The sequence below is a fragment of the Lathyrus oleraceus genome, chromosome 6 (genome assembly GCF_024323335.1).
Source record: "Lathyrus oleraceus cultivar Zhongwan6 chromosome 6, CAAS_Psat_ZW6_1.0, whole genome shotgun sequence".
Taxonomy (NCBI): Eukaryota; Viridiplantae; Streptophyta; class Magnoliopsida; order Fabales; family Fabaceae; genus Lathyrus; species Lathyrus oleraceus.
Genome location: NC_066584.1, coordinates 27,078,015 through 27,091,624, shown reverse-complemented (window position 1 = coordinate 27,091,624; position 13,610 = coordinate 27,078,015). Strand labels below are relative to the sequence as shown.

At 32.2% G+C, this 13,610-nt stretch overlaps 2 protein-coding genes and 1 long non-coding RNA gene across 5 annotated transcripts; 2 read left to right on the top strand and 1 right to left on the bottom strand.

The window, feature by feature from the left end:
- Positions 1–3,009: 3,009 nt before the first annotated feature.
- Positions 3,010–6,810, top strand: LOC127091297 (ribosome biogenesis protein BRX1 homolog 2). 3 transcript variants are annotated; one of them, XM_051029906.1, is made up of 9 exons: positions 3,010–3,159; positions 3,779–4,016; positions 4,408–4,549; positions 5,036–5,114; positions 5,288–5,412; positions 5,833–5,934; positions 6,072–6,140; positions 6,227–6,325; positions 6,434–6,810. In XM_051029906.1, exons 2-9 carry the CDS (start codon positions 3,796–3,798, stop codon positions 6,563–6,565), a joined length of 969 nt encoding a protein of 322 aa, XP_050885863.1. In that variant the 5' UTR covers positions 3,010–3,159; positions 3,779–3,795; the 3' UTR covers positions 6,566–6,810. The 3 variants fall into 3 exon arrangements, with proteins under 3 accessions (XP_050885863.1, XP_050885864.1, XP_050885865.1); XM_051029907.1 differs by having other exon boundaries at positions 3,018–3,148; XM_051029908.1 differs by having other exon boundaries at positions 3,025–3,191.
- Positions 6,811–7,113: 303 nt separating this feature from the next.
- LOC127091298 (uncharacterized) lies at positions 7,114–7,904 on the bottom strand. The gene is made up of 2 exons (XR_007791906.1): positions 7,711–7,904; positions 7,114–7,580 (listed from the first exon to the last, which is right to left on the bottom strand). It is a non-coding gene; the product is annotated as an uncharacterized LOC127091298 (long non-coding RNA).
- Positions 7,905–7,923: 19 nt separating this feature from the next.
- On the top strand, positions 7,924–13,255 carry LOC127091296 (aberrant root formation protein 4). Its single transcript, XM_051029905.1, has 14 exons — positions 7,924–8,067; positions 8,568–8,744; positions 9,221–9,370; positions 9,605–9,677; positions 10,443–10,615; positions 10,727–10,786; positions 10,918–11,068; positions 11,170–11,229; positions 11,323–11,594; positions 11,700–11,771; positions 11,897–11,974; positions 12,287–12,490; positions 12,643–12,694; positions 12,801–13,255. The coding sequence occupies exons 1-14, from the start codon at positions 7,978–7,980 to the stop codon at positions 13,019–13,021; spliced, it is 1,833 nt and encodes a 610-aa protein (XP_050885862.1). The 5' UTR covers positions 7,924–7,977; the 3' UTR covers positions 13,022–13,255.
- The last annotated feature ends 355 nt before the right edge of the window (positions 13,256–13,610 follow it).

Below are 13,610 nucleotides of genomic sequence, written 5' to 3'. Positions count from 1 at the left end.
TGATTATGAGATTCTTTCATGAAAAATTATGATAACAAGATTTTATATCTGCTTAAGATGAAACACAAAAAAATGGATGGAAAATGTTAGTTAGATTCGAGTTAAGTGCATTTAATGATTTAAGTCGAGTGAGCAAGTAGTGTGAAACAATACCACATAATGAAAGTGACTCATTTTTGTGTAATTTAACTGTGATTCGAGACACACAGGTTCATGATTCGAATCATGTGTTAAGTCTGATTTGAATCAAACAAGACAGTGGCAAATAAAAAGTTTGTGATTCGAATCACATAGTTAAATGATTCAAATCAAATGTAATATGTGATTCGAATCACTGACACCAAAACTTTTATGTTTTATCTCTGTTTTGCTTGATTCGAGTCATGGATTGTGAGTGATTCGAATCACACACAAGAAAATCTCAATTTTTAAGTTTTTTAAAATAGTTTGAGATTTCACTTCCCACATGACTTGAATTGATATCACGTTTGAGTCTTGTTTCATTAACTTAGGCAGTACACTGAAACCATCATGATCAAAACTTAAATATAATAATTGGTTTATTCATGCTAAAAAAATGAATCATTTTAAACCAATGTTGAATGTAGCTAATATATTTTTTGTTTATAATTTTCTTTTCAATAATTTTCATATTTAAATTACTCTAATATTATATTAAAATAATTTTTTTAAAAATATTAATAATTTATAAAATAAAAACAATTAATTTTAATTAAAAATAGCATAAAATCTGACAATAGTATTATTGTAGTAGTGTTCAACGTCATTAATATTGACATATCCAATGAAAATTAAAAAACATACAATTTAGGGATACAAAAATTATTTTTAAAATAGAAATAAAAATTTAATATTGAAAAGAAAATAATGATTAATGTATTTAAATTTCAAAACTATTAAATAAAGAATTTAATTGAAATACACTGACAGTGTAAAAGAATTTTACACCGTCAGTTAATCTTAAACGTTGGATATTGAAATAAGTTTAATCAATCTAATGCTTAATCGTACTTTTTGAAACTTAATCACATTAATGCTTAATCAATCTAAAAAACAAATTAATGATTTTATGATGATACACAAATGTATTAAATTGATTTAGTTGTATATTCAACCAGGTGTGTTTATACAACGATTCAATATCGATGAACTCTAACCTCAATTGTTTATTAGAATTTAATCACCAATTCAACTCGATTAGATACCAATTATAACAAAACCTAATCTTACGTAACAAATCACTACTAGTGAATAAACGATAAACTACACTAGAATTGAAACACCTAAGCATGCAAATCCTACGAAAAGTAAATGCAAGAGTAATGGAGAGATATGACACTAAGATTTATAGTGCTTCGACCTTTGTCTTCGCTCTACCTACGTGGACTATTCAATTATTTCCCATTAAACCTACATTATTTCTTTTTATTTTGAAAAATATTGCAAGAGTTCATACAATCACCAATCTACAATAATGTTGAGAAAAATAAAATCTTCTATCTGGATCTTGACTTGCATACAATGTAATACCAAACTCTTATGCGTAATCTTTACTCGATTAACACTATTTAAATCTTTCAGTATCAGAAATCAGCAAGCCTTCATGTGTAACAATCACCCATCGATTCTATCAGTTCCTTGACCGATGCATTGTTCGAAGATTTGAGAAGAACTCCGCCTTGTCTTTAACCTTCCACACAACAACTACCAAGACAATTTAGAGAGAAAAATCTCATTGGAATTTATCAGCATCAATGACAACAACCTCAATCTTACAAGCTATCTGAATATCTTAACCAAATCTTTAAGAAAAAATAATTTTAAGACACCGTCTCCCTCAATCAATTACACATCTCTCATTATCAAAATCTGAGATTAAACTCGAGGTTAAAGAAGAAAGAAATTTGATTGCAAGAGTTTTTGAACTTTCAAAAGTGAGAGGGTGTTGGTTTAACAAAATATCACAATGTTGATTATGAGATTCTTTCATGAAAAATTATGATAACAAGATTTTATATCTGCTTAAGATGAAACACAAAAAAATGGATGGAAAATGTTAGTTAAATTCGAGTCAAGTGATTTTAATGATTTAAGTCGAGTGAGCAAGTAGTGTGAACAATACCACATAATGAAAGTGACTCATTTTTCTGTAATTTAACTGTGATTCGAGACACACAGGTTCATGATTCGAATCATGTGTTAAGCCTGATTTGAATCAAACAAGACAGTGGCAAATAAAAAGTTTGTGATTCGAATCACATAGTTAAATGATTCAAATCAAATGTAATATGTGATTCGAATCACTGACACAAAAACTTTCATGTTTTATCTTTGTTTTGCTTGATTTCGAGTCATGGATTGTGAATGATTCGAATCACACACAAGAAATCTCAATTTTTAAGTTTTTTAAAATAGTTTGAGATTTCACTTCCGACGTGATTTGAATTGATATCATATATGAGTATTGTTTCATTAACTTAGGCAGTACACTTAAACCATCATGATCAAAACTTAAATATAATAATTGGTTTATTCATGCTAAAAAAATGAATCATTTTAAACTCGATCCTGATGTTACTCTTAATGAAAAATGTGTATTGTTTATTGAATTTGATGCAAATTTTACTCTTAAACAAATTTCATATCGATTTTTTTTTCCAAAATATACAAAAATGTAGCTAACCTGTGTCCTAGGGGCACAAGATAACAAACCCATTTATAGAAATTTGAATTGGAAAAAATAAATAAATTAATTTTATACTTTTATTAAAATCAATACACAATTTTCGACTCAACATTATTTTTTTTAATTATTAATTTGTGCCTCTAAGACACAAGTTAGCATTACCCTAACTTTTATTTTAAAAACCTATAAAATAATGCAAATGGATGATGGTGATGAATCAATAGTGTAAAACTTTTTATGTGAAAAGTGTATAGTAATTAATCCCATAAATAAAATTTAGAAATTTCATATTTATAATTTTGTGTTAAATGGTTAAATAAATAAAACCCTAAAACCCTAACCAACACAAAACTCAGCAAGCTCGGCTCTTCCGTTTTCAACAGAGACGCCGCAGAGACTCTCACAAAACTCAGCATCTCCATCAAGTTGCTCAACTCGCCGGTAAACGAAAGGTAGCCGGAGTTTCTCACCGGCCTCAGAATCAGTGTGAATTCGTCCATATTCATCTTATATATTTACATTTTACAATTAATTGGTGTTTCATATTATTCATATTGTTCAGCGTTTCTGCTGCTATTGATTTTGATTGTCCATTTAGTAAAGGTTTTATGTTTTCTGGATGTGTTGATGACCATTTTATTTCAATTCCTCTTTTGTTTCAGCTTGAACTTGCAAAATTGCTAATGTTAACGAGTCTTTTATTCAAAAGAAAAATAATGTGTTTTCAATTTTTTTTAAGGGTTTTGTGGGTATTGTTTATAACTTTTAGATGGAAAACAGGTTCTAGTTAGTGTCTTCTATCTATATGAAGTTGTGATGCCATGGAGATTATTTATATAGTTGTTACTATTGTTCTATACTTTTGGACCAATTATCTTTAAATTCTTTTTTTGACAAAGTTACAGATGAATTCTAAAATTCTGATTTAGTTTAGCATATGCTTTTATTGTTCCAGATAATTCCAGTTCAAGTCAATTTCTTATGCCCATCTATAAAGTCATCAGTTTAAAAACAGAAAAAGTTGCGTTTTATTACGATTAATTGGTGTTTCTGATATATGTTATGTGGCAGATTTGTAGCCAAAAAACATGGGGAAGAAGAGAAAGCGCAGCGAGAAGGCTCAAGCTGCGGCGGTTCCCAAAAAGGATGATGTTGCTCCCGAGAGACCGGTTAGGACTCTTTTGGGATGGAAGAATAAGAAAGAGAATGAGAATGAAAATGAAGTTGAGGTGAAGGATAATGGTTCTTCACCTATATTCAGGAACAAAGAGAAAGTTTTGGTCACTTGCTCTAGGCGTATTGTTTTCAGGTATAAACTACAAAACACAATTATATATTTTTGTATTCAATGTGTTTGTGCTTGTTTTGAGTTTGGATTTGTTTATTTCGTGCCCAGTAGAATAATATGTAAACAGAATGCTTTTATTCATGTGTGGAATTAACATTGTTGTTAAATAGTGGTGATATCGGAGTTTGAACAAACCACTATTGCTATATGAAACACTATTAAGTAGAAGATGTTGTCAAACAAAGTGGTTGTAGTAATGTTGCTTAGGAAATTTGATCAAACTTTGAATTTTTGTCATTCCCATTTGACAACACTAGGAATTATGCATAATGAACATTTTGTGTTTATCGTCGGTTAGATCTTGATTATGGTTTATTGATGAGGTGGAGTGTTTTTCATTAACTTATTATAGGTACCGACATTTGATGTTGAACATAGTATCACTTCTACCTCATTGCAAGAAGGATAACAAGGTTGAATCAAAAGAAACTAAAGGCGCCACATTGAACGAGCTTGTTGAGCTCAAAAACTGTTCGTCTTGTTTATTTTTTGAGGTATTATTTGTAACTTTTTTAGGCTATTAGGTTTTTAGTGCCAACTGTGGATTGTGCTATTAGCTATGCTACTGTTGTTGAGTTAGAAAACTCACTGCATATGTGTGGTGTTAGGAGTTATTTTATTTGTTGCAAATGTTGTTATTTAGATAGATTCAATGCATTGTTGATGGGTAGTTTCAAACACATAACATCTCTTTTCTGTTTGAGATTAATTGTACATTTGATTCTTTTATATTTTATGGATTTTTGTTTTAACCATATTAACTTTTAAAGTATAGCATACCTGCGCTCCTTCAATTTCTTTCCCAAATTGGCTTTTCTTCTGTAATTAAGCAGTTTGTTCAATTTGAAATCTGATTGTTGGAGCACCATTTTCCACTTAATCTTTGAGTTTGAGCTCCAGTTCTTAATCTTGGCCAAGTCTAGTCAACTTGTGTGATTCGGATAACTGTCTTACTTTCCCATTCTCTATATGAATTTCAGTGCAGGAAGGCAAAAGATCTTTATCTTTGGATGTCAAAATGCCCGAATGGCCCATCTGTTAAATTTTTAGTTAGTGCCGGTAATATTCTTATCTGATTGTTATCTCCAGGTTACTATAGACACCAATTTTGCTGATATGATTATATAGTATTGGTATCAGTATATAGTTCTTCATTCTTCCTTTTGAATTATGGTTAACTCTTTTTCTGAGGCCAATTTACTAGTTTCTCTTTTGCCCTCACTATTTTCCAGTGCACACAATGGAGGAATTGAAGCTAACTGGGAATCACCTAAAAGGTTCCCGCCCACTTTTGACATTTTCATCAAATTTTGAAAAAGATGCACACTGGAAACTACTGAAGGAGATGCTGTTACAGGTATTCAGTTCATCACTCTTCTATGAACTGTTTTGGATTAAAAAATAACAGTTATTTCAATAATATAATCTTACTTTGGTGCTTTGTGCTGTATGAATTGATGTTGTGATTGATAATTGCTTAATTTGCACTTTTCTGATGTTTATGTGATCTAGCAGTGTAGCTGTTATATATCTTAGGAATTTTCTAAGCTGTCAACTGTTTACCTTAGAAATTCTATTATCGTTATGTTTGGCTCTAGTCATATTTTAAATAGAGTAGAATGTGGACCAATCAAATGTTCACATATACAATTTTATCTAATTTTGGTTCTTGTACCTGAGATATGCATGAAAAGGGTCAGTGGTTAGTTGATTATTAGAATAATAAGTATACACAATTTTGAATATTGCTGACATACTCTTTCTTTGCTTCATTCAGATATTTGAAACACCAAAGGACCATAGAAAGGCTAAGCCTTTCCATGACCATGTTTTTGTTTTCTCAATAGTTGATGACCACATATGGTTCCGAAATTATCAGGTTTGTGTTTGCATTTGCACAAGATATAAATAATTGGCATACTGTTTTGCGAACATGGCTTTGCAATGTTTGTCTCATTCTACTTCATGATGTTTATTGAGCAATTTTAAATAAACCACATCTTTATTCCCATGCAGATCTCTGTTCCTCATAATGAGTCAGACAAATTACCTCGAGGAGGCCTTGATAAAATGACATTAATTGAGGTATGCAAGCTTGCTTATCAATTTTATATATTGATTTGTCGATTCCTAAAATTTCCTTTAACCTATTTGTGCAAATACTTGCTTAGGTTGGTCCACGGTTCTGCTTGAACCCAATTAAAATATTTGGTGGCAGTTTTGGAGGTCCAACTCTATATGAGAATCCATTCTACGTGTCGCCAAACCAGGTACCAACCAACGTGATCTCAATTTATACTCTTAATTTCTCTAGTTTTTTTACTGAAAATAACTACATCTTGTTTGTGTTTTTTAATCTTTTATGTCGGTTGCTGTAGATACGAGCTTTGCAGAAGAAGAAAAAGGCTGGAACATTTGCAAAGAAGGTCAAAGCAAAGACAAGGAGGAAAAGGCATGAGATGGCGAATCCTCTGGAGCCTGATGAGTTTGCAGATATGTGGAAAGATTAAACTTAAATTCACCTGCTTCTTTTCACCAAATATAAGAATGGGTTATTCACCTTAGAGTGGTTTTGTTTGGCAGCCCATTCTTTATATTGGTTTTGATGTTGAGAATCGCTTCATGTGTTGGATTGGAGATTTAGGATGTGTACTATGTTACCATCAAACTATCATCTGTATCACAAAAGATAGATTACCGTGATTCTGTAATATTTTCTTTAATTTATGTGGGGACTATTTCAGGATTTGCTCTACCCTTCCTTGTGCTATAACTATATTATAATGCTTGGATGTTAGTATAAATTAACAACTGATTTCCTTTTTAAAGTCAGTAGTTTGTTTAACAAAATGAAAAGAGATAGTCTTTTCCTTAGGGTTCTATTTCAACTTGTTTTATTTTTCATCTTCTATATAAGGAACATACAAATGGTTGATTATTGTTGCCAAGATGTGGTTTTTACACCACAACAGCTCTTTGCAAGATATATTGGTCTTCTTGTTTGCACAATATTTTGAATTACACTTTGTTTGGAGAAGCTCTATTTTGAATGAACTACCATTATATCATAAACTAGAAGGAGATTGTTCATTTCTCAGCTTTATTTGTTTCTAACATATTAGCAACATGAACAAAACAATTTTCTTTTCTATATATATGGTTCACAGACCTCATAAATATAATAAAATAATCACCGATCCTTTTAACAACTCTAACCAATCATATGGATACATATTCTATGAGTACATGTAACAGATGGGTAAGTTATAATAAACCCACACTACAAGTTGGAGGGAGATCACAAATAATTATTCTTAAAATTGTGCAGTTGCATGTACTCTAGTAACAATCCTGAGAGAGGAGAATGTGTGCACTAGATGGTACTAGTTAGAAGAGTCGTCTAACTTGGCCATAAAATCAACATATTGGTTGCCTTTATGGAAGGTATGAGTGATTTTGAGTTGATCATTTTCAAATAACCGTACCCTTGATGGCCACATGCTTGTGGTACTTATTTGCGAGAGTCTAAACAAGGTTGATACAAAGTAAATAATGTGTAAAAAACTGAGTCATTTGTTACTATACTCGTAGTGATGGAAAAGTCGTAATAGATGATATAAATCAGTGCCTGAAAAATATTCAATGAGCTTGATACCTTGTTTTAAAGTCATCCATGCCAAGATTTAGAGGAGTTTTTGATGATTCTGCCGAAAACAATAAAAAAGAGAATAAAAAAAGAAACGGGAAGAGAAATAAAATGACAAATTTATAAGCAACAAAGGGTATTTTTTATATATAATAGAGGTATTTTTTAATAAATAATAGAGGTATAATAGAAGTTTAGTTATACAAACAAAGCTTAAATGACATTTTTACCCAGTACCATTCTTTTTCGAAGTTGAGGACTTTCGATATCACTCTCATGTCGTTATCGGCAGAAAGGGAAACCCCTTCGTTTCGCGGTTCTGAACCTCACAATAATCTTCAAAGAATTCTCCAATCATGCCCTAAAGTGAGTTCATTTTTTCAACCTCTACTTTTTTTCTGCTCACCGTAAATTTGGATTGTTTGAGATTTCAATTTATTTGAAACTGTTAGGAGTTATGTTAGTGTCAATTTGGAGGTTGATCAACGATGATTATGCAATGCCTTTTGATTTTAGGTTTATTTCGCTCATGTCAGTATAGTTAATAACTTAATTAAGTGCTTAAAACATAAGCGCTTATCACAAAGTCAAGCTTTTTCTGATAAGTTGTTTTCATAGGTTATCCAGGAGAACTTATGGAAATTAACTCAAAATAATTTATCAACATGCCATAAGTTGTTTCTATAAGTAGTATAAGTGCTTGTATTGGTAGATAAGCTCAAATAAGTCAATTCATAAAGGGCATTATTGTGCTAAGTAGCAAGAAAAAAAGTTGAAAGGATAAAAATGGATGATTGTTTGTCTTGTTAGTTAGTTGAAAGGTTATTAACTTGCTGTTGACAGTGATGATTTTATATGCTTGGTAGTTGGCCGAAGTTGGAGATTCGAATGAGTCTAAAAACACCATCTCCGACCTTGTTAATTTCCTTGATTCTTTATTGGATGCGACTCTGTCTGATCCAGACAATGAATATAAAGAAAACAGTGCATTTGAAGCTCTGTCCGAGATCCATCAGTACATCTGTTCTCCGTCTCTTGACCAGGTGAGTTTACTCTTTTAGTCATGTTTTATAATCATTTCACTGTCATATAATATAGGGGGTGTTTGGAGTTTGGACACTTGTTCAATTTCAATAAGTGCTTGTCATATATGTGTCTGATTGTATTGATTTATTTGTGTTTATCTATTGTGATAAGCACCTGTGAGATTATATGAAAGAGTTAATGCAACCAACTTCTGACAGGTCCATAAGCTGTTTTCAGCTTATGACATTTCCATAAGTTGTTTTTAACTTATTTCCTCAAGCTTTCCAAGACAGATTATGAAAATACGCTCAAAGCTGTTTCTTTGCTTGTCATAAACTATTTTTATCAGCTCTTTTGATTAGCTACACAAGTGTTTGTGATATAAGCCCGAATAGAATTATTTCAAACGCCCCTATAGTCTTAGAATATAGAAACCAAACAACACGAGACACGGCATTATTATTCGGAGCATGATTATTTGGTGATTTGACAGGAAGTTGTTGATGCTCTTTCCTTTGAACTGCCAAAGGCGGTTTCAAAATTTGCTGGCATTTCAAGAAAGTTTTTGGACATGGCAATTAGCATCATTGATCAGTTTATAGTGAAATGTGGTCCAAGGGATATGCTTTCAATTCTCTGTGATGTAAGTCTATGTCTTTACTTATTTAAATTCCATCCGTTTCATCCTTTTAGGTACCGATTTGATATCCCTGTAAGAATTTATTTTACAGCATTAATAAGGGACCCATTTGATGTAATTTTCTTTGAATCATATCACAGTAAACATGTGAAAAACTAGAGTTCAGTGCTACTGTGACATTTATTTGTTTTTGGTTAATGTCTTGATCCTATGCTTCTGTAAATTTATTTGAAACAGACATTAGGTTACTCAAGTAAGGTGACCAACGCTGCCAGTTACATTGTCCCTCCTTTATCAGGGCTCTCAAAGGGTAATTTTGCAGTGAACTTTTTAATTACTGGATACCATGTATATCTTTAACCTTTGTTCAACAAAGAACAATGTCAGCATCATCTTGTAAATTCCTTGCTAATGCAGGGTTTTGACGGATTGTGTTATTTTTCTTGTTTCTTTTAGCATTTGAAACTCCTGATTGGATTAGTTTTATGGGCACATTTTTGGTTATCTTTAATCTTAGTTGCTTTGGGCTTAATATAAAGAAAACCCACCCTTTCTGACCATTACAAGCCAGGCTCGTTTTGGTTTTGATGACCACAGTAGCATCAAATTGATCATTACATTAATATTGATAAAGTTGAATACAATATATATTTTTTGGTAAGATTCATCGTATATATATATGATTTTTTTCCCACTCATACTAGCTAAGCAAATTATAAGATCAATTTGAAAGAGATGTATTAAGATGGGTAGATGCTGTGTATTAAAGTTTGGTCACATGTCTAAGTGACATAATGAAACAAGAGTAATTTCTTAGAAGATATTATGGGTGTGCTTCAGTATTTGTTTGAGTATTTCGTTTGTTTTTGAGCGAAAATGTTCAATATACATTTGGATGATATTCAAGTTGTTGTTTGTATCTGGGATGAGAGAGCGTAAATGAAATATGAATTTCAACCTTCCAATACAGTGAGGATTAAAAAAGTCATATTTTGAAATTAGAATTTTATATCAAACCACCCAATAATTTAAGGCTACTTGAAAATTTTCATTCATACCTACTTTTCCTTTTCAGTCCTTATTTCCATCCGGAGGCGTCAGTTTGAGCAAGTAAAAGAAACCGTTCCTATAATTCTTAATGTTTTGAAGGCTGTGTGTTTGGAGCCAGATGAAGAAGAACTTGATAACGTCTTTGACAGAGCTGTTGAGATTGCAAATTCTATATATGAAGTTTGTGACAAGTTGGTGGTCTGTCTGTTTTAACATTTCATTCTTTTTTTTTGTTAGGAGAACATAAATTATTGATTTATTTTCCATTTTTTCAATTTTCTTGCTGACATTTTTTCACTTATTCAACAGGATAATGCTGCAAGGGAGAAACTCCGAGCTCTCCTTGGTTTATATGTCCTGCAATGCTTGGTAGTTTCTTTGTACTATAAATTTTTTAATTTTTCTTAATTGTCTTTCTTTCATATCCATTGTAGTAAAATTCATTATTCACATTGCTATCTACTGTAGTATGATTTAATATGTTCTCGTGCACTGTTCAGGCTCTTGTTTCGGCTAGGATAGACTACAAAGCTTCCAGTTGTCATTCATTAGTATCACAACTATCACGAATTTCATCCTATTGTGGTTTGTCTTATCTCAGTCTAGTAACAACTTATGATTCCGATGCTGTGGCTAGCACCGTTTTTGGAGGTAGTACTCTTGGGTTACTCTGTATGGTCTGCTGTTAATTTTTTTTTAATGTTCACTTAGCGCGGTTTACACCACTTTTTTAATCTGTGTCAATTACTCAGAAAATAAAGATGATTGTATGGGCTGTTTATCTCATGTCAAGAATGGTGCCGCTCTATCAGGTTTGTGTTAGGAAAATTACTATTATTAAATAATTGTCTTTTGTTTTATGCATTCATTTTCACTACCCCATCAAATTCCATTTTCTTTTCTAGTTATTTGGGGGCATGTCTCAGAGGAGGTTGCTCAAGCTGCTAAAGAAGATATGATTGCGGTCAAGGATGAGTTACGTGATAACCAGATCAAAAGGTGGCAAGCAATAGTAGCATTAAAACACGTACTTTCCTTTGTAAGTCTGCCGTGGGAGTTAAAGAAACATACTATCAACTTCTTGCTTTGCATCACAGATGGAGATATCCGTGGAAAATGCGAGGATGAACGTTCCCAGTGGCCATCTTATATGCCAAATATTTTCTCAGCTCTACAAGTACTGCAGTTCCCGACTTCAGTTTGTTTGTCATTGCTCGATCTTTTACTTTTTCAACAAGATGCTGACATGCTCTTCACTTTTTATTACACTATAATCTTTCAGGCTGTTAAAATGGTTATCATGTATGCTCCGAACCCAGAACTTAGAAAAAATTCCTTTGCTGTGTTAAAAGGAGTGAGTTTCTTATACTATTTGAATTCCTTTGCATACAATATCTGATGGCATTTTGTGAAATTGGAATATAAGTTAATGTCTTGGCTGTATTTAGCTTTAATGTCATGTTCTCATGTTACTCAAAGGTACTCGCTGATATTCCAATTTCTCAAAGACTTGATATCTTGGAAGCATTGATTACAAATACCGACTCTTCCTCCATGGTAATTCTCTTCCGAGCATTTGTCTTCTCGAGGAGTGTTAGCAGCACCATCTAACCCTCCTTGTTCACCACATTCTCTTGTCTTTCCTATTGATGGTCTTGCTATTTTGGAAAAGGTTCTCACTAAATCATTGTCTTACATAAATTTGGCGGGACTCATAAACTTCAACCAATAGAAGAGTATTGAAAAAGGAATGTTAAAAGAGTGTTTCTAACATATATTTTCTCAATCACAGTTTGCATAACTACATTGTTTACTTATTTAACTGTCAGAGTAAAATCATCTAATGGCAATTTTTGCATCTCTGCGTAGATTGCCATTTTGGTCGATCTTGTTCGGAGGGAAATGCACACAGAAATCTACAATAGCACGTCAGTAGTAAAAGGCATCCAAGAGATTAATAGCAACAAACATTCAAATTTATCATTTTGGACTCCCAGCATCCTTGAGTTTGTGGAGCGGATTCTAAGACCTCCACAGGGCGGACCTCCTTCCCTACCAGATCAGAGTGACGCGGTACTCTTCCTGTTTCTTAGTAATCTATAAAATCCTGGTATCTTGTAATGCATCTATTTGAAAAGCATTATACGTTTTTCTGGTTTCTTTTTTTCGGTTATGCGTTGATTTGAATAGGTTATATGTCATAGCATTATGTTTACAACCTGCAGGTGTTATCAGCTCTCAACTTATACAGATTTGTATTAATGACAGAATCAACAGGTACGTAACATCAATGAATTATTATCTAAAGCAATCAAACGACGGTGATAACTACATTACACGAGTCCTTGTATTATTAAGGTTTCACAATAACTTTTTGTAACAGGAAAGACAAACTACACCGGAGTCTTGTCGAGAAGCAGTTTACCCAAGGTCTACAATGAATGGCTGCTTCCTTTACGTACCCTAGTGACAGGTATTATGGCAGAGAACAAGAGTGATTATGATGAACTTGCAGTTGACACTGTATGCACCTTAAATCCACTTGAGTTGGTGTTGTATCGGTGCATTGAGCTTGTAGAAGAGAAGCTAAAGCAAGTCACATGAATTTCTTGTTTGCAAATGTATCTTTGAAAGATTTTTTTAATACATGTTAGTTTTGAGACATTAAATTATTAATTCAAACCCATAATCTACCTAACATGTGATGACTGTTATTTTTTAACTCAATAGTCATATCATGTAATCTCACACAACTTTTCCAGGCACATGATTCTTAACTTCATGTCTACCCCAACTGCTCTTGTATTATATATATATAAAACCAGTGGTGTTTACTTATGTTAGATAGCATTTTGTTTTTAAGACAATTTGTTGGATTTTTATAATCCTAGATCTGTGACATTGACGTTTGAGTGTCACATTTTCCTACCAAATGGAAGAGGAAAATAATGTAGCAAGAGTATTACGCAATTGACTTATACAGACAGATAGATCTCAAACGTCATTATATACCAACGGCTAAAATTTTATACAATTATTATTATTTTTTGTACGAAAGAGGTAACTCGATTCTAATCTCTATATTCTGCCATACAAACAAAACATAATAGTAACACAAAAAATCCTACCTGCGACACTTTTTCAATTACATTCAAAATAATAATGGTTTATTAAATTTGGACGTTAGTGACTA